We start from the raw sequence: 24,408 nt of genomic DNA, 5'->3' as shown, positions 1-24,408 counted from the left end.
TCCCCCAAGTCGTTGATTTTTAAGACCAAGGGTGAGATGACATCTAACAAGAGTTGCTCAATTTGAGTTAGTAAAGTCATTTGGGGAGACAAGACAGGGTCATCTAGTTTGGCCGCGGCCGTGTCCTGCGTTGATGTTATTAATTTAGAGGGAGATAATGTTGGGCTGTTGCACAGATGTTGTGTACTTGCATAGTTCCCATTGTCAATTTCGCTGTCGTGCTTCCCTCTAATATTGAGATCCAGGGGTGAAGCGTTTACTTGTTTTTGGTCTTTAAATACAGATGATGTTAAGTCCCATGGGAAGCCATTAGAAGTAACACAGTTAGTGCCCACAGTAGGGGAGGTTATAACATCAGGTGCGTACTTGGTGCCACACAGGGCGTTGAGCTCTTCCCAAATGGACACAGTGTCTATGTTAATGATGGAAACGACAGAATAGTCAATATAGTCTATAAAATTGAAGCTTCACAATACCTCCTCCTATGGTAGAGTCAAGTGGGGTGGCCCGTCCTGTCCTCCTCAGGTCCTCGGAGGGCCACAGAGGGCTCGCCCTTTGCCCGGGCTTCGCCCGGCGTCCCGCGGAGCGGAGCGCTGCTTTAAGGCGCCTCCTGGCGCTGTCCCGATGTCAGAAGGCAGCGCCGCCGCTGAGGCTGCCAGGAGATGTAGTCCCGGGGCGGCGGCGCTGTAGCAACATAAATATGACTCCTGGCGGTGGCGGCTGCAGTGGGGGCCTCCTCGCCTCCCCCCTCCGATTTGGCAAATGTCCCCGCGCTCCGCCGAGCGGAGCGCTGCTTTAAGGCGCCTCTTGGCGCTGTCCCGATGTCAGAAGGCAGCGCCGCCGCTGAGGCTGCCGGGAGATGTAGTCCCGGGGCGGCGGCGCTGTAGCAACAAAAATATGACTCCTGGCGGTGGCGGTGGCGGCTGCAGTGGGGGCCTCCTCGCCTCCCCCCTCTGATTTGGCAAATGTCCCCGAGCTCCGCCGAGCGGAGCGCTGCTTTAAGGCGCCTCCTGGCGCTGTCCCGATGTCAGAAGGCAGCGCTTCAACTAACCTCATTAATTCCAAGCGTTTCAACTAACCTCATTAATTCCAAGCCTATACCTCGCTGAACTCGCTCTCAGTGCAGATTTTGAAGGGAAAAAATTCAGTTGAAAATGCCTTGGCTTTTTCATGCGAGTCCACTACGGCTTGCATCACCCTCAGCCCCGGACAGATGCCTGTCAATGCCAGTCCCCTCAATATACTAACCATCACACTCCACGTGACACAAAGCTGTGTGAATGACTTGGGTGACCTGGTATTTTTCTTTTTCTACTAGTTGAACAGCACGCAGACAGCGCCACCATGTGGCTGAGTGTCAGAAATAAGTGCTGGTGTCCTGCCCCAGTAAATACAGACACGAATTATGCACTGCTCTCCCCACTGATACATGAAATAAGGTACGATCTATTGAAATGGCACAGATACATCCTTTCCTGGTTGAGTGTATAGACACAATCAAAATGGTGATACTATATAAGCTGGGAAACATCATTTACAACGAAGTCTTTTCCACGCATGACGTTATCAACGATCCACTTACCCCGCAAACGTCTCTTCAACGCGGGTGCCTTCCACGACCGTCTTTACCACGCAAGTGGTATTCCTTTTGGTCGTCCTGCTTGTAAGTTCTGCGTGGCCTTGGGGGGTTGGGGGGGTCTTCCCCCTTAAAAAAATAAAAAATAAAACGAGCAGGCTACATACATTAAAAAAACGCACTACAGTGTCATTTAAAAGTAAAAGAAAAGAGCCGCACCAAAGACGTGGCGTGTACGTCATAATTGTAGTCCTTTTTTAGTTTTGGTAGACGTGTTTTGACGCATATTTCCATGGTGGATGGAAGTAAGAGCTGCTGAACGTAACGTTTTTTAAATGCGATGTTAGAACTTGCGTTCTAAAAAGCTGCGTGGTAAAGCCACTTGCGAAGTAAAATTCGCGTGGTAATGCCATGCGGAGTATTTGTATTCGTGGTAAAGTCATATATTCAAACTCCAGTTGTTTTTCCACGCTTACACCTAAACGCGTAGCTCAAACTTAGAAGACCTACTGAGTTTTTACTGCAGAATGGAAGAAGTCATGAATCGCAGCAAAGACAGGGTCAGAGAGTTAAGTGGGTCCTGTCGGTGCTAAGAACCGGCCGTTCTAAAAAGCAGGCGACGAGACGGGTCCCTATCGGGCTCTCCATTTTTGCAACTGCTCACTGCCTTTGGTGTAGCTTCAAAGATACTCGTTTTAATTCCTTCACACTCATCATTTCAGAACTGAAGCATTGTCAATATTATATACAACAAAGCCATAGTTGTTTCTTATTTCAAGTCAAGTCAAGTCAGTTAGCTTTATTCGATTTTTTGCTTAAAATCATAAAAGCGTCAACAATATATAAATAAACACCATAAAGTTACATAAACACCATAACATTTCATTACAACGTTAATAAAACAAGATAAAATAAGTATATCGAATCAGCTAATCAATATGCATAAATTTCATTTTCAATGAACAGCTCTAAAACAAGAAGACATGGGTACATACTATGAAGCCAGGAAAGAGCATTAAACAAGCCTTTATCCGCTGTTACATCCTACCCTGTCTGTTTAGCTCAAACTTGTAAGTGGCCTCTTAGTGGTGGGGTTTAAATACAATTTTTGAACAAAAGTTGAAAACCGTTAGGGCTAAAAGGTTAATTGACTATTGGTGTAACTGAATATGTCGGGGGCTCGGGTAAAAATCGTGCAAATCCCAAATTCGAATAGTGCCATGTTTCTCTTTGGGGGGGCGAAATCGTAAATAGGGGACGATATTCCAGTTTTTAAATTTAATTAACACCAGGTCCCCAGCGATGTCCTTGGGCAGCGAGCCTAACCACCCCACCCTCCTGACATTCAAGATGCCACCATCCAGCTCAGGTGGCAAAGGTCTATTTTTTTGTAACCAGAAAATGACCTTATTTAGCAGGTCCTTCTGAGATTCGTGTGTTCCCCGGCTGAGGGCAGGCACCCCAGAGAGGACAGATACGTATGGGGCGGCTTCTGGAGGTAAGTTGATACATGGTATTCTTGCCGGAGCTGGTCTAACCACTGTATGAATTAGTGACGCGGGTTTTGAAGTTACTTTGTGGCCTATTGGGGTAGGTATACAGGGAGGCTGTAATTGAGTGTCACCATTTTTAGAAATACTAGACTTATGCTTTTCAGGGACGGTGGGAGGGTTTGGGTAGGCGGATATATCCATTTTATTATTTGGAGGAGGATACTTTTTGATTACTTCCTCGATGCTAATCAACCTGTCCCCCAAGTCGTTGATTTTTAAGACCAAGGGTGAGATGACATCTAACAAGAGTTGCTCAATTTGAGTTAGTAAAGTCATTTGGGGAGACAAGACAGGGTCATCTAGTTTGGCCGCGGCCGTGTCCTGCGTTGATGTTATTAATTTAGAGGGAGATAATGTTGGGCTGTTGCACAGATGTTGTGTACTTGCATAGTTCCCATTGTCAATTTCGCTGTCGTGCTTCCCTCTAATATTGAGATCCAGGGGTGAAGCGTTTACTTGTTTTTGGTCTTTAAATACAGATGATGTTAAGTCCCATGGGAAGCCATTAGAAGTAACACAGTTAGTGCCCACAGTAGGGGAGGTTATAACATCAGGTGCGTACTTGGTGCCACACAGGGCGTTGAGCTCTTCCCAAATGGACACAGTGTCTATGTTAATGATGGAAACGACAGAATAGTCAATATAGTCTATAAAATTGAAGCTTCACAATACCTCCTCCTATGGTAGAGTCAAGTGGGGTGGCCCGTCCTGTCCTCCTCAGGTCCTCGGAGGGCCACAGAGGGCTCGCCCTTTGCCCGGGCTTCGCCCGGCGTCCCGCGGAGCGGAGCGCTGCTTTAAGGCGCCTCCTGGCGCTGTCCCGATGTCAGAAGGCAGCGCCGCCGCTGAGGCTGCCAGGAGATGTAGTCCCGGGGCGGCGGCGCTGTAGCAACATAAATATGACTCCTGGCGGTGGCGGCTGCAGTGGGGGCCTCCTCGCCTCCCCCCTCCGATTTGGCAAATGTCCCCGCGCTCCGCCGAGCGGAGCGCTGCTTTAAGGCGCCTCTTGGCGCTGTCCCGATGTCAGAAGGCAGCGCCGCCGCTGAGGCTGCCGGGAGATGTAGTCCCGGGGCGGCGGCGCTGTAGCAACAAAAATATGACTCCTGGCGGTGGCGGTGGCGGCTGCAGTGGGGGCCTCCTCGCCTCCCCCCTCTGATTTGGCAAATGTCCCCGAGCTCCGCCGAGCGGAGCGCTGCTTTAAGGCGCCTCCTGGCGCTGTCCCGATGTCAGAAGGCAGCGCTTCAACTAACCTCATTAATTCCAAGCGTTTCAACTAACCTCATTAATTCCAAGCCTATACCTCGCTGAACTCGCTCTCAGTGCAGATTTTGAAGGGAAAAAATTCAGTTGAAAATGCCTTGGCTTTTTCATGCGAGTCCACTACGGCTTGCATCACCCTCAGCCCCGGACAGATGCCTGTCAATGCCAGTCCCCTCAATATACTAACCATCACACTCCACGTGACACAAAGCTGTGTGAATGACTTGGGTGACCTGGTATTTTTCTTTTTCTACTAGTTGAACAGCACGCAGACAGCGCCACCATGTGGCTGAGTGTCAGAAATAAGTGCTGGTGTCCTGCCCCAGTAAATACAGACACGAATTATGCACTGCTCTCCCCACTGATACATGAAATAAGGTACGATCTATTGAAATGGCACAGATACATCCTTTCCTGGTTGAGTGTATAGACACAATCAAAATGGTGATACTATATAAGCTGGGAAACATCATTTACAACGAAGTCTTTTCCACGCATGACGTTATCAACGATCCACTTACCCCGCAAACGTCTCTTCAACGCGGGTGCCTTCCACGACCGTCTTTACCACGCAAGTGGTATTCCTTTTGGTCGTCCTGCTTGTAAGTTCTGCGTGGCCTTGGGGGGTTGGGGGGGTCTTCCCCCTTAAAAAAATAAAAAATAAAACGAGCAGGCTACATACATTAAAAAAACGCACTACAGTGTCATTTAAAAGTAAAAGAAAAGAGCCGCACCAAAGACGTGGCGTGTACGTCATAATTGTAGTCCTTTTTTAGTTTTGGTAGACGTGTTTTGACGCATATTTCCATGGTGGATGGAAGTAAGAGCTGCTGAACGTAACGTTTTTTAAATGCGATGTTAGAACTTGCGTTCTAAAAAGCTGCGTGGTAAAGCCACTTGCGAAGTAAAATTCGCGTGGTAATGCCATGCGGAGTATTTGTATTCGTGGTAAAGTCATATATTCAAACTCCAGTTGTTTTTCCACGCTTACACCTAAACGCGTAGCTCAAACTTAGAAGACCTACTGAGTTTTTACTGCAGAATGGAAGAAGTCATGAATCGCAGCAAAGACAGGGTCAGAGAGTTAAGTGGGTCCTGTCGGTGCTAAGAACCGGCCGTTCTAAAAAGCAGGCGACGAGACGGGTCCCTATCGGGCTCTCCATTTTTGCAACTGCTCACTGCCTTTGGTGTAGCTTCAAAGATACTCGTTTTAATTCCTTCACACTCATCATTTCAGAACTGAAGCATTGTCAATATTATATACAACAAAGCCATAGTTGTTTCTTATTTCAAGTCAAGTCAAGTCAGTTAGCTTTATTCGATTTTTTGCTTAAAATCATAAAAGCGTCAACAATATATAAATAAACACCATAAAGTTACATAAACACCATAACATTTCATTACAACGTTAATAAAACAAGATAAAATAAGTATATCGAATCAGCTAATCAATATGCATAAATTTCATTTTCAATGAACAGCTCTAAAACAAGAAGACATGGGTACATACTATGAAGCCAGGAAAGAGCATTAAACAAGCCTTTATCCGCTGTTACATCCTACCCTGTCTGTTTAGCTCAAACTTGTAAGTGGCCTCTTAGTGGTGGGGTTTAAATACAATTTTTGAACAAAAGTTGAAAACCGTTAGGGCTAAAAGGTTAATTGACTATTGGTGTAACTGAATATGTCGGGGGCTCGGGTAAAAATCGTGCAAATCCCAAATTCGAATAGTGCCATGTTTCTCTTTGGGGGGGCGAAATCGTAAATAGGGGACGATATTCCAGTTTTTAAATTTAATTAACACCAGGTCCCCAGCGATGTCCTTGGGCAGCGAGCCTAACCACCCCACCCTCCTGACATTCAAGATGCCACCATCCAGCTCAGGTGGCAAAGGTCTATTTTTTTGTAACCAGAAAATGACCTTATTTAGCAGGTCCTTCTGAGATTCGTGTGTTCCCCGGCTGAGGGCAGGCACCCCAGAGAGGACAGATACGTATGGGGCGGCTTCTGGAGGTAAGTTGATACATGGTATTCTTGCCGGAGCTGGTCTAACCACTGTATGAATTAGTGACGCGGGTTTTGAAGTTACTTTGTGGCCTATTGGGGTAGGTATACAGGGAGGCTGTAATTGAGTGTCACCATTTTTAGAAATACTAGACTTATGCTTTTCAGGGACGGTGGGAGGGTTTGGGTAGGCGGATATATCCATTTTATTATTTGGAGGAGGATACTTTTTGATTACTTCCTCGATGCTAATCAACCTGTCCCCCAAGTCGTTGATTTTTAAGACCAAGGGTGAGATGACATCTAACAAGAGTTGCTCAATTTGAGTTAGTAAAGTCATTTGGGGAGACAAGACAGGGTCATCTAGTTTGGCCGCGGCCGTGTCCTGCGTTGATGTTATTAATTTAGAGGGAGATAATGTTGGGCTGTTGCACAGATGTTGTGTACTTGCATAGTTCCCATTGTCAATTTCGCTGTCGTGCTTCCCTCTAATATTGAGATCCAGGGGTGAAGCGTTTACTTGTTTTTGGTCTTTAAATACAGATGATGTTAAGTCCCATGGGAAGCCATTAGAAGTAACACAGTTAGTGCCCACAGTAGGGGAGGTTATAACATCAGGTGCGTACTTGGTGCCACACAGGGCGTTGAGCTCTTCCCAAATGGACACAGTGTCTATGTTAATGATGGAAACGACAGAATAGTCAATATAGTCTATAAAATTGAAGCTTCACAATACCTCCTCCTATGGTAGAGTCAAGTGGGGTGGCCCGTCCTGTCCTCCTCAGGTCCTCGGAGGGCCACAGAGGGCTCGCCCTTTGCCCGGGCTTCGCCCGGCGTCCCGCGGAGCGGAGCGCTGCTTTAAGGCGCCTCCTGGCGCTGTCCCGATGTCAGAAGGCAGCGCCGCCGCTGAGGCTGCCAGGAGATGTAGTCCCGGGGCGGCGGCGCTGTAGCAACATAAATATGACTCCTGGCGGTGGCGGCTGCAGTGGGGGCCTCCTCGCCTCCCCCCTCCGATTTGGCAAATGTCCCCGCGCTCCGCCGAGCGGAGCGCTGCTTTAAGGCGCCTCTTGGCGCTGTCCCGATGTCAGAAGGCAGCGCCGCCGCTGAGGCTGCCGGGAGATGTAGTCCCGGGGCGGCGGCGCTGTAGCAACAAAAATATGACTCCTGGCGGTGGCGGTGGCGGCTGCAGTGGGGGCCTCCTCGCCTCCCCCCTCTGATTTGGCAAATGTCCCCGAGCTCCGCCGAGCGGAGCGCTGCTTTAAGGCGCCTCCTGGCGCTGTCCCGATGTCAGAAGGCAGCGCTTCAACTAACCTCATTAATTCCAAGCGTTTCAACTAACCTCATTAATTCCAAGCCTATACCTCGCTGAACTCGCTCTCAGTGCAGATTTTGAAGGGAAAAAATTCAGTTGAAAATGCCTTGGCTTTTTCATGCGAGTCCACTACGGCTTGCATCACCCTCAGCCCCGGACAGATGCCTGTCAATGCCAGTCCCCTCAATATACTAACCATCACACTCCACGTGACACAAAGCTGTGTGAATGACTTGGGTGACCTGGTATTTTTCTTTTTCTACTAGTTGAACAGCACGCAGACAGCGCCACCATGTGGCTGAGTGTCAGAAATAAGTGCTGGTGTCCTGCCCCAGTAAATACAGACACGAATTATGCACTGCTCTCCCCACTGATACATGAAATAAGGTACGATCTATTGAAATGGCACAGATACATCCTTTCCTGGTTGAGTGTATAGACACAATCAAAATGGTGATACTATATAAGCTGGGAAACATCATTTACAACGAAGTCTTTTCCACGCATGACGTTATCAACGATCCACTTACCCCGCAAACGTCTCTTCAACGCGGGTGCCTTCCACGACCGTCTTTACCACGCAAGTGGTATTCCTTTTGGTCGTCCTGCTTGTAAGTTCTGCGTGGCCTTGGGGGGTTGGGGGGGTCTCCCCCCCATAAAAAAATAAAAAATAAAACGAGCAGGCTACATACATTAAAAAAACGCACTACAGTGTCATTTAAAAGTAAAAGAAAAGAGCCGCACCAAAGACGTGGCGTGTACGTCATAATTGTAGTCCTTTTTTAGTTTTGGTAGACGTGTTTTGACGCATATTTCCATGGTGGATGGAAGTAAGAGCTGCTGAACGTAACGTTTTTTAAATGCGATGTTAGAACTTGCGTTCTAAAAAGCTGCGTGGTAAAGCCACTTGCGAAGTAAAATTCGCGTGGTAATGCCATGCGGAGTATTTGTATTCGTGGTAAAGTCATATATTCAAACTCCAGTTGTTTTTCCACGCTTACACCTAAACGCGTAGCTCAAACTTAGAAGACCTGCTGAGTTTTTACTGCAGAATGGAAGAAGTCATGAATCGCAGCAAAGACAGGGTCAGAAAGTTAAGTGGGTCCTGTCGGTGCTAAGAACCGGCCGTTCTAAAAAGCAGGCGACGAGACGGGTCCCTATCGGGCTCTCCATTTTTGCAACTGCTCACTGCCTTTGGTGTAGCTTCAAAGATACTCGTTTTAATTCCTTCACACTCATCATTTCAGAACTGAAGCATTGTCAATATTATATACAACAAAGCCATAGTTGTTTCTTATTTCAAGTCAAGTCAAGTCAGTTAGCTTTATTCGATTTTTTGCTTAAAATCATAAAAGCGTCAACAATATATAAATAAACACCATAAAGTTACATAAACACCATAACATTTCATTACAACGTTAATAAAACAAGATTAAATAAGTATATCGAATCAGCTAATCAATATGCATAAATTTCATTTTCAATGAACAGCTCTAAAACAAGAAGACATGGGTACATACTATGAAGCCAGGAAAGAGCATTAAACAAGCCTTTATCCGCTGTTACATCCTACCCTGTCTGTTTAGCTCAAACTTGTAAGTGGCCTCTTAGTGGTGGGGTTTAAATACAATTTTTGGACAAAAGTTGAAAACCGTTAGGGCTAAAAGGTTAATTGACTATTGGTGTAACTGAATATGTCGGGGGCTCGGGTAAAAATCGTGCAAATCCCAAATTCGAATAGTGCCATGTTTCTCTTTGGGGGGGCGAAATCGTAAATAGGGGACGATATTCCAGTTTTTAAATTTAATTAACACCAGGTCCCCAGCGATGTCCTTGGGCAGCGAGCCTAACCACCCCACCCTCCTGACATTCAAGATGCCACCATCCAGCTCAGGTGGCAAAGGTCTATTTTTTTGTAACCAGAAAATGACCTTATTTAGCAGGTCCTTCTGAGATTCGTGTGTTCCCCGGCTGAGGGCAGGCACCCCAGAGAGGACAGATACCTATGGGGCGGCTTCTGGAGGTAAGTTGATACATGGTATTCTTGCCGGAGCTGGTCTAACCACTGTATGAATTAGTGACACGGGTTTTGAAGTTACTTTGTGGCCTATTGGGGTAGGTATACAGGGAGGCTGTAATTGAGTGTCACCATTTTTAGAAATACTAGACTTATGCTTTTCAGGGACGGTGGGAGGGTTTGGGTAGGCGGATATATCCATTTTATTATTTGGAGGAGGATACTTTTTGATTACTTCCTCGATGCTAATCAACCTGTCCCCCAAGTCGTTGATTTTTAAGACCAAGGGTGAGATGACATCTAACAAGAGTTGCTCAATTTGAGTTAGTAAAGTCATTTGGGGAGACAAGACAGGGTCATCTAGTTTGGCCGCGGCCGTGTCCTGCGTTGATGTTATTAATTTAGAGGGAGATAATGTTGGGCTGTTGCACAGATGTTGTGTACTTGCATAGTTCCCATTGTCAATTTCGCTGTCGTGCTTCCCTCTAATATTGAGATCCAGGGGTGAAGCGTTTACTTGTTTTTGGTCTTTAAATACAGATGATGTTAAGTCCCATGGGAAGCCATTAGAAGTAACACAGTTAGTGCCCACAGTAGGGGAGGTTATAACATCAGGTGCGTACTTGGTGCCACACAGGGCGTTGAGCTCTTCCCAAATGGACACAGTGTCTATGTTAATGATGGAAACGACAGAATAGTCAATATAGTCTATAAAATTGAAGCTTCACAATACCTCCTCCTATGGTAGAGTCAAGTGGGGTGGCCCGTCCTCCTCAGGTCCTCGGAGGGCCACAGAGGGCCTTTGCCCGGGTTTCGCCCGGCGTCCCGCGGAGCGGAGCGCTGCTTTAAGGCGCCTCCTGGCGCTGTCCCGATGTCAGAAGGCAGCGCCGCCGCTGAGGCTGCAGGGAGATGTAGTCCCGGGGCGGCGGCGCTGTAGCAACATAAATATGACTCCTGGCGGTGGCGGCTGCAGTGGGGGCCTCCTCGCCTCCCCCCTCCGATTTGGCAAATGTCCCCGCGCTCCGCCGAGCGGAGCGCTGCTTTAAGGCGCCTCCTGGCGCTGTCCCGATGTCAGAAGGCAGCGCCGCCGCTGAGGCTGCCGGGAGATGTAGTCCCGGGGCGGCGGCGCTGTAGCAACAAAAATATGACTCCTGGCGGTGGCGGTGGCGGCTGCAGTGGGGGCCTCCTCGCCTCCCCCCTCCGATTTGGCAAATGTCCCCGCGCTCCGCCGAGTGGAGCGCTGCTTTAAGGCGCCTCCTGGCGCTGTCCCGATGTCAGAAGGCAGCGCCGCCGCTGAGGCTGCCGGGAGATGTAGTCCCGGGGCGGCGGCGCTGTAGCAACAAAAATATGACTCCTGGCGGTGGCGGCTGCAGTGGGGGCCTCCTCGCCTCCCCCCTCCGATTTGGCAAATGTCCATGTTTCCTATTTATCTTATGCAACTAACAACCACTGACAAAGCCAGCAGTTCTGTCTTGTTGTAGGTATAATGTTACTTGTTGTATTATATATCTGGATACAATGACAGAAACAGCAATGTACGAGTCAGGCGGCACAATAGGCTAAGCACAGATTTTGAGCCTAGGGGTTTTTAAGCCACACCCTTAATTACGTCGGCCACAACCCTTTGAGAGATCCTCCAGTGTTTTTATCCTGCTTAAAGCCCTGCTGAGGGTCCAGGCTGATCAAAGGGGTAGGAATATTAGGGGCCGTATTACGTTTTCCCATCCTATGCGCCCGGCGCACCTTTCAAAAGGTGCGCCAAGCGAAAACAATGTCAATGCGCCCCATTATAATGAATGAGCTGCCCTGGGGTCAGCCGCGAACTCGGCTGCCCTGGGGGCAGCGCATTCAGGTGAAAATACGGAGCAGCTGCTCCGTGTTTTCACAGTGCAGGTGGCACCCGCCTGCACTTTGAAACGAGTGGCTGCACCAGCCTGCACGGGGATGTCTGGTGTGTCCATGGGAACCTTTTTACCCCATGTAGAGGGCTGCTGTCAGGAGGTGCCCTATTAGTGCGCAACCTGAGGGCTTCTTTAACTCTGCGACAGCGTCTGTAATATGGTGCGGGCGCAGAGTCAAAGGAAATCCCTCATTTGCATAGGGCACGCCTCTAGGCAAATGAGGGAACAGCCTCTGAAGGTAGCGCTGGAGCAGTAAGTGCGCCAGCGCTATCAGTATTATAGATTGGGACGCACAAGCATTTGCGCCCTTTTATAATACCAAAGTGCCCCGGGGGCGTACAAAGCAGGCGCAAATGCTGATTGCACCCCTAGGGCACCTTATGTAATATGGCCCCAGGTGTTCAGACATCCTTCCGTGCTACAGGGATATTCATCTCACAATTTTTTGGAGTGGCCCAATGCAGAAACATAAAAATTCTGATGCTTTCATGCAGTGGCGGCTTGCACAGATAACACTATGGGGCGGTGGACGGGGCGGGGTGGGTGGGGGAGTAGTCGGTATACACTTCTGCTGTGTGCTAAGCAAACTGTCCTAAGTGCAGCATGGACCCCACTCCGCACAGGCAAGACTGGTACAACAAAGAGTGGTATGTGCTAGGTATGAACAAGATCACCCTGTTCCTGCGTGGAATGGAGAACTCTTAGGCAGCCCTCTGATAGCCACAGTTGGATTTTTTTATTTAATCATTTTTACGAAAGACTGGAGATTTGTATCGTCCAAGAGAACTTAAGACCCTACAAATCATGGATGGTGATAATCCACTGTAAACCCCCCTCGAGAAGTACATAGAATCACACAGGTCTAATGTCTTCCATTAATCTATTTGTGAGAGAAAACTGCCGGGTGGGAGGGTAGTGGAGGTGGCAGTAATCTTGTTTGCTGTAAGATGGATATGAACAATTCCAATAAATGTTTACCGAAACCTAAAATCGGAAGACACATGCTGCTAATCAATTGAATCAAGAAGAGGGATGTTCAGAATGTTTGACACAAATGCACAAAGGTAGCAAACACTGCCCTGAGACACTATGCTTACCTGCATCAACAGACAGTCCTTGATGAGGTCCACACACGCCCCGTTATTCTTCAGGAAGGGGTTTTGGTGGAGGCCTGGATTTTATGGTGTGTTTGGATATGTTTAGGTGAAGGAGAGGTTAGCATGACATCTTACATTTCAAAATCAGTCCAAGATGGAAATATTTACATTTGTATGATCAGGGTTACCCCACACGTTAATGGATCAGGCTGAGTGAGCTGCGGGTAGTGTCAAACCAAAGCAAGGTATTTTGTTGTGAAAGTGGCAAGAAGGTATTGCCTTATTCTAAACTAAGGATCCATGCATGTTTTGATACTCAATACCTCACCAGATTGGGCTATCGGTTGATTCTGCGACTGTATGAAACCATCATTACATCTAGATTTGCATTTTTTGTGATTTGTTTATTTATAATATAGCATTACAGGTACTCACTTAAAAATGTCATCAACAACGCCAAAGATTGAAGGGTGGCACGCTGCTTGAGGCTGTGAAAAAAAATTGGAAACACTTTAGCCCAATGTAAAAGAAGCTTCCTATGCAATTATTCTTAAAAAAGCACAGCAGAAGCCATATTATAAATTTCACTTCCTATCCACTAGTGCATGACCTACTGAATATAGCAGAGTTTTCAAGACAAAGGGACTGTTAGAAAAGGTCTGATATATAGGTAGGCTGCACAGCTGCAGCAGGTGTGTGGAAAGCTCGGCCTCCATTAGAACAGCGGTATAGTGGCCATGCTACCCAATCTCAACATGGCTGCCTCCGTTGCAGGCATTATCCCCCATGAATACAAAGCAGCAGGCACTTCAGGAGAAATATACTTCATGACAACAGGTTAGGCCACGCTCTCATGGTCACTTATGGTCAGTTAGATCCCTAAAGTGGGGTTCAAAATCGGGAATAAGATTGTTAATGCCCCCCATGTTCTGGGAGTTTTTTCCAGCACGTGGGGGACCTTTTGAGTGTATTTTCTGTCTGTAACACAATGAGGTTCTGTGAATTCTGAACCCGTGGGTTCCATTTTGTGTATGGCAGCCATTTTGTGGTTGCCCTCACATAGGCCGATGATTGTGGCTGAACTAGTCTTTTAAGGACATGTACACCTTAGCTCGAGTTCATGCTGACTGTTTGACCTGAGTGAACTGACCCTGTTGCCTGAAGCTGACCTTGTTAAACCAGTCCCTGCCCTTTAGCTGATCAAGATTGAGGATCAAAGCACAGGACATTGTAGAGTTTGGTATGCACACACACACCCCTTATCCTGCTTCTTATCTGTTTTCTGTTCCTTCTTTTATGGTCTGTTTATGATATGGGTTGTGGTCCTTTTATTATGGGTTTGTCCGGCTTGTCTAAAGAAGAATGTTGGGTTTGTTCAATGATTGATTATGGGCCGGACAACTGTAAAATGGGTTTGTCGTTTGGCAGACCTTGCATGTCCATGTTAGGCATTTTTTGCATGCTTGCAAAAGCAAGGACTGCCCCTTACTTTTATGCTGAGTTTTGTAACCCTGAGCATTATATAAGGCCTCTGTTCTCTGTACTCCTCAGACTACCTCATTCATTTGTTACGGCTTCTGTGTGACGTGGCCTCACTTATTAAATTTAATAAAGATGTCTTTTCATATTTCCAGCTTCTGTGCCAAGTTCTTTTTTTATTAGTAAGTATTCCCTGAGAATGAAGACTACATTTCTTCAAATGGCGCGGCCAACGTGGGCTTCATCAGAGAAGTGACTATCTGTGGGAGTGATCTTGTCAGAGGACTGAAATCTACTGAGGAGGACAGAACAGGATACTACTAAGGAGGTACTCTGTGCACAGGGATTCTGGAGATTCTTTGTTTCTGCAGCCCAGTATATTACTGATCTTCCTGATTTTGATCCTCCACATGATGTCACTCCTGACTGAGAACCTTTTTGGCGTGAGTATTCTAAAAAAGACCGTTAGATCATGTAGAACTTGACAGTTAGAATTTGGATAACCTTTTGATTAGTAAGAATAAGAAGTACAAGTGGGTCGCTCCCACGACTTTGTTTGGTTTCTTGGTTTTGATTTGGTTATTGCAATTACCAAAGCCGAGGGGTTGGTTTCTTGGTTTTGATTTGGTTATTGCAATTACCAAAGCCGAGGGGCTCGTATATTTGCGAGTATATCGTTTTTGATAACCCCTTGAAGTTTGAAGCTAGATTAGTGAGCTATAAGATGCCTGGTCTTAGCAAATTTAGGACTGTAACTTTGGAACTTTGGAATTTGTGTTGGCCAACTTTCGATTTGTATAGGTTTGTATATGCGAATTGCAATTTGTGTAGAACAGGTAATGAGGAGAATTTTCTCTATTTGGTTTAGTTGAACGGTGCACGTACGAAAAGTACATTAAGCACTACATTGATTATAATATTGTATATTTTGCAATATTTTTGGCATGCCTGTTTAAAAGCTCACATAAGAAGAATATGTGGCTTTATTTGGAAGGTACCATAGTGTGATGTGAAATTAATTAGCCGGCTCTCCTAGAAGGAATACTTAAATAGGTTTAAGTATACAAACATATTTCTTCCTTGGTGATTTTGTATCCCCAGGGAATTAAAATATGACATAATACAAAACAAGGATCCTTTGTTCTGCGCAATTTTATAAATGAAGATATGCAGAGCGATTTTTTGGGGTGTTCTGCCAGCCAAAGCTAGTGAATTGAGTGTGTTTTGGCTTCTTGGATATGCAGCAGTCTGTTTTTGAAGTCTTTTGGAACACTATTGAGAAGCGTTTCTTGTAAATATGACTTACAACTAGTATTTGCAAATGGTTTGGTTTAAGTACAGTCTGTGGGCTGTCCTTGGTTTCTGTCCTGAGTATTGATTTGTGGGTTAAATTTGTGTTTACATGTCTATGTGGTTTTCCCATTAGTGCAATTTCTGTAAGTGAATAGCGATGGCGCTATTCACGAAAAGGCTAAAGCGCGCCGTATTGTGTGTCCTAAATGCTTGACCCTTTCGGTTTATGTCTGAAATGAGCTCAATGTTTATTCGTGGGTTTCTTGATGTTTTCAGTCTATTGACAAAAATGTCTAAATGCTTAAAAACTAAAATTAAAATTCACATTCACTAGGAATAAAAAGGCCCCCAAAAACGAATGGTGTGTTTTTGTAGAAAAACCAACTTATAGCATTTCTTCATTATTTTGTATTACAGGAAGACATTTCAATTAAGGGTTTCCTCTCTTTAAGCATTTTTGTACGCATATTCTGGGCTCTGTTGCTAAATAAAAATTGTCCTTTTTAGAAAGAAAAATGTGGCGCCAAATTTTGTTATGTTTTAAGTTAGGCTTCTGTGCTCAGGCTTATAAATGAATGCGTCTAAATATGATAGGCAAGAGGTGCAGCTTGCTTTTATATGTGGTATTATCAAAAATGATTGGGTTTATTAAAAATAATTATTAAATTATGAAAAATAATTATTAAAAATAAGTGCTACAAAATTCGTTTTTTACTATTCATGAAGCTTAATGCTCATACTGTGACCTCCTAGCATTATAATTTAATTTGAGTTGTGTTGCACTGCATAATGAGGACATTACCATATGACATCTCACTTAGCGCAGGCGTAAAAAACTCATTTTTCTAAGGATTTGCATGAGATATGTCTAATGTCTAATATCTGTAATGTGTTAAGAACATTCTGAGGATGATTAATATGTAACATACTTATATGATATTTATTTTTAAGTGCCCCAAATATCAAAGTCGAATTTGGGTAAAATGTGGGCATTTTTGCCATTTACAATAGCTTTAAAGTGCTTTAGGCTTCAGTAAATGCATACATTTAGGTATAATACAAATTTGCAGGTTGTTCCCATTTGGGTTTGCCTTTAAATGGCTCAGTAAGCCAATGTGCCTGGTGCAGAGGTTTGAGTTTAATATCAGGGTGGAAGGTTTTAACTTTGGCTGGACCTATTTCAGACCTTCATCCATTTAAGGTTGATGAAATGAGTACCATTGCAAACAAGCATTTGTTCTAAAAGCTGGTATGTGTGTTATAATGTTTTGAGAATTAGTCACAGTAACTGTTTTAATAATCTAAGTATAGAAATAAATTGTAGCCCCTAACAGGAGTAATATATATATCATGTGTTTTTAAATAGGGTTGGTTATTGCAGGTTAGAAAGAGTTGGGAAGTTTTTTGGTCTTTTTTCAGCCTTAGAGTGAGGAAGAGATAGAGGGCTGAGGAGCCCGCAAGGCAGATTTTGACCTTAAGGTCAGTAAAGTCGGAGTTAGGAGTAAGTGTAAACAGTTGGAGAAATGATTGCTTGGAAAAGCAGGGCCTCAAAGGGTGTTGGCGCACAGGACACGCAGAGTGTCTGTGAAAGAGTTTTTGGGACGTCGAAATTGGGGTGGTTTAGCATGTTTTCAAAAGATGGTTGGTAACAGTTGATATTTTGTGTATGTGCAGTGTTTTATATATTTTTGCATTTTATCCTTTTATGAATTGTTCCTGCCTGTCCTGTGTGTCAGCAGCGACACAGTTAGTTGTATTTGACAACCAAATCTCCACTAACTGGTGATCTGCTGTCAAAAGGAGGGTGAGGATTTTAAGCCTGACAAATTAAGCAGGCCTGAATATTCTGTTTTGGGTTGTGGCTCTTGCTAAAGGTGACCTGAACTTTTCATTTTTTTTTTTCCTGAAAAAGGAATTGGAAGATTAGCTGAGATTACCGTATATGGTGTAGCGGCCAGCGGTAGAGTTTAAATTTGTGTACTATTTTGACTTTTTGTGTATCACCCCCACTCTTGGTGTTGTGTCACATGCCTGACTATCACCCAAGTAATTTCTTGTTCTTCCTATAGATTTTTCTTTCGTCACTTCTCCCCTGATTGATGTTGCATCGTCCCTAGTAATTGGGGATGTTAGCTGTGTCCTAGTCCCATTTTCCCTTTTCCATATTCCTTTCACCAGTTAACCTTCTATTATTATTATTGTATTAGGTTCACACTTCCAGATTGCAGTAATGTACTAGAGACCCCCATATTATGTATAAATCCCTTTTGTATAACCAGACTGGTTTTTAAGAATTTTCTTTAGGCCTACCTCAATGTTTTCCAGTCTGACCGTCATGGTAGTGATGGACTGGTTAACTGACTCAATGCTATTATAAGACAAGTTTCCACATTTTGATCATTAGCCTGTGTATTGCATAGTGCACTTGATGCACAGTTATTAAAAGGGAGGTATCTACATGTCCCTGATAATCTGTATCATGTGATTTCTCTTTTGAGATGTTCTAGATAAGGAATTTAGGAACACCTAGACTTAATCATTGAGAGAAAAAATGTGTTTACCCCATTAGAAGATGTCACTATGTGTGAGGACATCCATTTAGATACAATTCCCATATAGTTATCTACCCTTAGATGGTAGGGGACATGCTCTCACATGGAAACCCAATTGAAGAAATTAGAGGCACTGTTTTGCTTATTGCCTTTGTCTTTGTATTCTATGAGAATGACAGTGTGTTCTAGACCAGAATTGTCTCATGGCGTATGGCCACTCCCTCACAGATTGCAGACCACCTGCTTGCAATCCTCTTGTTAAAAGCAAACTGTTTTTGTACTAAATTGAAGGAAAATAACAAATGTGTCCCATTTCCTACGTCACTAGGTTCTGCGGGATTAAGTCATAATAACCTGCGGACCTTTGATGAAAAGCTAATTCCCATCAGTAACAGTCTCAGCACCCAGAAAAGCAGCAAGGCTGGACAGTGATCGCCAGAGCGTCATCCATGATATCTCCAAAGAATCGTACTTGCTCCATCAGACGGCATTGGACATCACAGAACAGGTTTCAGTGCAAAAGAACAAAAGAGAAGGATATCTGTTGCTTTGAGGTTTCAGTTTTCTCACCTGTCATGTGCTGGTAACCTCTGACAGTAGGCAGTCCATTGAGCCCCTTGGCCTGAGTTTTGGCCACACCCCCCCCTTTCCTTTGCTCCAACGGAAGTGCAGTGCACCGGAGGATCCAAGAGTGGAAAAAGGCACTACATTATGGTGCCCATGAAAGAGCAGCCTGAGCGTTCTCTGACACTGAGTAATGAGTGTTGGAGCCTGAGAATGTAGACCTGGATCTGCGTAAGATGATCTGTGCCCTTGATCAATGAAGAGCACACTATCTGTAGTGCCTGCCGCAGAGGAGAGATATTGGTGCACTGCCTTGAGACATTGAGACTTTCAAATAAGCTGTGAGTGTTTGCCAGGAGGGCACTCCAACGGATACTGAGAAGGACCATTTTCATGAAAGACCTGAACGAAGAGGCCCATGTGGAAGAAAACAACAGAAAAGGATTTGATGAACAATAGAAGCCTGCCGGAGAGGCTTGGACGGACTCTGGGTATTTCCCGTGCGATTGCATAAAATGGGTGTTAGGAGACCGATTTTTGCTGTTTTGCTGGCATTGTTTTAAAATAGTATTCTGTTTAGTAAAAGCAGAATAAAATCCATTCTCTGTGGAAGAGTACCCCCTTTTTTCACCTCAGAGCATTGATGAGGATCACCACTGTTTCACCTGAACATATAATAAGTTACTGAAATGCATAGGAGCCATAAAAAATGTTACTAGATAATTTTAGGATTTGCTTTCTGCTTAGAGTTGTGAAAAAATTATAATTTTGTTTGTAATAGTGGTCATTACTTTCTCCTGTTGTCCATATGTTCTTAATAACATGTTTTCTAGTATTTTTAAGCATGACGTTGTCTTTTGTGGGTTGGATTGTTTTTGCTACCCAATTGACATCTGTACCCACCTCCCAACCTATGTCTCTTCCTACTACTACTTCCTCACATTCTTTCCATACTTTACCTGAACATGAACTGGTTAGGAGGTCAGAGTTTACTAATAATTCCTTTGTATAGCTTCTGCATCAACACCAGTTAGTAATGAACACCACTAATTGTTGGGTGTGTGGTCTTATGCCACATACTACAGATAGAGGTATTCCCTATTTGGTTCTGTCATTTAGTTACAATGGGTCTGTATGGGCATATTAGACGATGTTTATTTATGCCAACGAAGTCTATCCCTTGCGTTCCATGAAAGATAACTCGAGTAATAATGCCTCAGTGAAGGGAATAACGGATAATATTGACATCGATTCAGATACAGACTGAGTGATTGCCTATGTAAGGGCAAAAGGAGGGTCTGAGGTTCTGTGAATTCTGAACCCGTGGGTTCCATTTTGTGTATGGCAGCCATTTTGTGGTTGCCCTCACATAGGCCGATGATTGTGGCTGAACTAGTCTTTTAAGGACATGTACACCTTAGCTCGAGTTCATGCTGACTCCTGTTTGACCTGAGTGAACTGACCCTGTTGCCTGAAGCTGACCTTGTTAAACCAGTTCCTGCCCTTTAGCTGATCAAGATTGAGGATCAAAGCACAGGACATTGTAGAGTTTGGTATGCACACACACACCCCTTATCCTGCTTCTTATCTGTTTTCTGTTCCTTCTTTTATGGTCTGTTTATGATATGGGTTGTGGTCCTTTTATTATGGGTTTGTCCGGCTTGTCTAAAGAAGAATGTTGGGTTTGTTCAATGATTGATTATGGGCCGGACAACTGTAAAATGGGTTTGTCGTTTGGCAGACCTTGCATGTCCATGTTAGGCATTTTTTGCATGCTTGCAAAAGCAAGGACTGCCCCTTACTTTTATGCTGAGTTTTGTAACCCTGAGCATTATATAAGGCCTCTGTTCTCTGTACTCCTCAGACTACCTCATTCAGTTGCTACGGCTTCTGTGTGACGTGGCCTCACTTATTAAATTTAATAAAGATGTCTTTTCATATTTTCAGCTTCTGTGCCAAGTTCTTTTTTTATTAGTAAGTATTCCCTGTGAATGAAGACTACATTTCTTCAACAATAGTTAACAAGGTAGTCCTGTACAGAATGTATTTTGGCGAAAATGGCGCTGCAGTGTCATTAATTAGGAAGGACCTTCGAGGAAACTCCCATCAATGTTAGGCTGCAGACAGGGTGTTCTGCCAAGTGGAACAGTGCTTTCCTACAGTCTAAGTAGGCGGGCTGACAACCCATGCCAGTGTGTGATTGATAAGGTGTAAGATAGAAGGGTACGAAAGACAAAACATAATAATAAGATTACAATACAATCCAGAAAAAATACAGATTAAAAGTTTAGAAACCAATTAAACTCCGAACGACCAAGTACGATGACTGGAAACCGTTAGGGCTGACCGAAACGGTTCCGAAAGGCATTCGGACAGGTCAAGCCTTTCCGGAGCCGATTCGTACAGCTCTATGGACCCGGTTTCCGAACAAGTACGATGACTGATTCGGACAGCCTTTCCGATTCAGTTTGCCCGGAACGAAAAGGCTGCCGGAATCGGTATTTGGGGGCCCGTAGCAGGCCCTCGTTCACCCAGGGCCCTCCAAATGTAGTCCATGGGGTACCCATGGGTCCCCTCTTCCCAACAATGCACAGTGCGCTAGGCACAATGGGGTGCCCGCCACAGGGTGCACGATTTTTCCCAGCCACCCCTTTCTTCAATGGGAACCTGTGTTCACGTTCAGAACACAGGCTCCCATTGAAGTCAATGGGAGTCCGACCAAATCATATCCCGATGCATATGGATGCATCGTACACGGTCGGTCGGACTCCCCCCCCGATCCGAGTCATATGGAAAGCATTACGGAATTGATTTGGTCGGTATGCTTTCCTAACGAGATCAGAATCGGCCTCTTAGTCTGAATCTGGTAAGCAAACGATCTCTGTCCTTTTTAACAGCGGCAGGATAAGGCTTTGTAGTATGGATCGCTTTCAGCAGATCGTATCTCTGAACCGTGGGTTCCAACATTTCAGTTGCTTCTCTTTGCATGAGTGTTCTTGCAAAAAAAATGATCCCTCACTCCTTTTCTTTTGGAGGAGCTTATATTCTCAGGGTTACTAAACAATTCCCCCCTCACCAAAAGCAAAATGGAGTCCATAATATATTTAACCCAAGGGATTTTGAGAGCATAGTCAAGCGAAAGGCCATCCTTTAAGATCGATCTATTCAGGCTGAGCTCCTCTCATGTTCATCATCTGAGCCAAACCAACAAAAGGCAAAGGGCTAGAAGATCACTCACGTAACCAACACCGAGCAGCCAACAAGGCCATTTCAAGGCCATTGATATAAAGTGAAAATAAGAAAGGGGCCAGTGTGCACCCTTGGTGTACTGTTAGAATATCTGACTGATGTGGTGGTATGAGAGTGAAGATCCTGTAAACAATACACAATATTGGGATCTACCCCATCCCTAAAAGGATAGCCCACAGCTTATCCCTACTAATCCTGTCGAAAGCAGACGTAAGGTCCATAAAGGTCAGAAGGAGCCATTCAGACAGGCAATGGTGTATTTGTTGGTAACCAAATACAGGTTCAGGCACTGGTCAATGGTGGACAACCTTTGTCTGAACCCCTATTGTGGGCTTGATATGAAATTATTCACCTCAGCCCAAGTGGATAACCTTGCCAACAGTACCCGCCCCAGGACCTTTACGACAGGCTCAATAAGGGGTATAGTTCAGTTACATTGTGGGTTATCTTTATCCCTTTTTTTTTTAGAAATGGGGACGATAACTAAGGTAGACCAAAAAGGGAGAGGACCCTCTCTGACTGCTGCATTAAGAGTCTGTGTCAATACAGGGCCTTATATTGTAATGTCACTAGGTCGAGGGGGAGAGGTTCAATCTGGACCTGGGGGCTTGCTAGTTGTAAGATGCCCCGGGTAGCTTCCTCTAAGTTGAATGCCAGGTTCGACCTTCCGAAAGAAAGCATTTCAGACGTGATCTCCTCCATGTGGGACTGGTAGTTATAAATACCTTTAAAGTGTGAGACCCACGAATTGCCGGGGATATGATGACAAAGCGGCAACATTGTCCTGGGAATTACAAGATTGATTAATACGATAAAAGGTAGATCTATTTTCCAACGTACTTCCTTGTGAGAGGTCGTCCCAAGCTTGTTCCCTCTGGGATTCTCTGCACATTTTCAACTCAGTCTTATGGTTCAAATGGGCATTAACAACGAGCTCTCTAACTCAGCGGCTCGCTTTTAAAGCACTCCTAAGGAGCCGTAGGGCCTTGGAGCACCTAGAATCAAACCAACTGGGGGCATTGAAGACTGAATTAGCCCATGGGTGGAGTAAGAGCACTGAGACCTTTTTGAAGATGTTACCAAAGCCTGCTAGGATTACTCGGTTACTAATGGCAAAATTTAAGCATTTAAAGTTACTAGTGCAGCTATTAAAAAGGGTACGGTTAAAGCATTCTTGCTCCACCATAGCCCACCTTATTCACTTAGCCTGATCTGTTGGACAAAGGGTATCAAATTTCTCCCCTAATCTGGAAAGGATGGGCAGCCGACACTGCAGAGTGAGCGAAACAGGATTATGGTCACTAAAGACACTATGAGATATGTTAAAACTGGATAAAAGAAAAAAAAATAGGACTCAAGACAAAGATAAAATCTATAATGGTAGAACACACCCTACCTCTAAAAGTGGGAGCACTTTGCAAAACTGGAGAATTGATCATCATGTCCAATGTGAAGACTAAGTTATTGGAGTGCATGATGTTGTTTACCTCTGTCCCATCGCTGGAATATTCCATATGCAGACTGTTGTGAATCCTACAAGCAACATCTCTGCTTAAATTAACAAAAGGGCTCTCACACAGATGTAAATTAAAATCACCTGCAATTATTAAATTCGGCAATCCATACCCCCAACAGATAAGCAGTCTATAAAAGCACCCAAGCATTGAATATTAGATGAATTCTGAGGGCCTGTGTTTGAGTTATAAAAATGAAAGAGATAAAAAACAGAGGAACCAGGCAATATCATCTTTACAACTTGGATCACTGGCGAGCCAGAGGGAAATTCAATAATGTAGCAATCCAGTCGATCACTAAACCCCCTTTAGCCCTGCCAGATAAGCTTTGTATCCCTCCAGGAAATTGCGATTTATGGTCTCCCAAGATCACAGGCTTACAAAATGCTTAAAGGAACAAAACGATTAGCACACTCCATAGGAGATGGTAGGGGGAATTGTGTAGTTGTCAGACATCCCTGGCGGCCTGCCTTGCACCCTAGATCTAGGAAAACAAACTCTGGCTTAAAGACGAAGCACAGTGGGAGGGTCTGGCTTAAGGAATGTTTATCCGATCTAATGGTGGTAACAGCGGCTAGAGCACGGGCAGCTTCCCTAGGGTGATTAAAGCTGACAACCACAGAGTCCAGTCCCCCTCTTAGGCTTTCCTGTCTTTCCACACCCAACTCACTCTTCTCACCATATTTATCTCCCTGCGAATATGAGGTCCAAGGTTGGAAAGCAAGCCAGTCCAATGAGTCACCTTGTTTTTTAGATACTCATAAGACTCACTACTGCCACTGGTCAATGGAGGAACTTTCCCAAGCACAACTACATACGGGGTCGCGGCACCAGGCAGGTCAAGAATATCACTCCACTTATTATACAATTGATGGTCCTGGGAAGTGGGTAGTGAACAGGCATAAGAGATGCAGGCCCTATTGAGGTGCCAGACAGTTCTCTGGCAGTGAGGGGTTGTGCCTGGGTAGGGCGTCCATCTGCTCAAGAGGTACTTGTTGTCTCCTTCCCCAGGTGTTATACGAGGGAGGCTTTCGTGGAGG

At 44.9% G+C, this 24,408-nt stretch overlaps 1 protein-coding gene across 2 annotated transcripts in view; it reads right to left on the bottom strand.

Moving 5' to 3' along the window:
* Window positions 1-24,408, bottom strand: part of FANCC (FA complementation group C) — a 1,254,769-nt gene that overhangs the window by 431,178 nt on the left and 799,183 nt on the right. For both annotated transcript variants that reach the window (XM_078675695.1, XM_078675696.1), the window contains one exon: window positions 13,153-13,205. In XM_078675695.1, the coding sequence (XP_078531821.1) occupies window positions 13,153-13,205 (53 nt within the window). The remainder of the gene's footprint in view (window positions 1-13,152; window positions 13,206-24,408) is intronic.

Source organism: Lissotriton helveticus, chromosome 2_1 (assembly GCF_964261635.1).
Source record: "Lissotriton helveticus chromosome 2_1, aLisHel1.1, whole genome shotgun sequence".
NCBI lineage: Eukaryota > Metazoa > Chordata > Amphibia > Caudata > Salamandridae > Lissotriton > Lissotriton helveticus.
The sequence above is the reverse complement of the archived record's forward strand: the minus strand, read 5'-3'. Positions and strand labels throughout refer to the sequence as shown.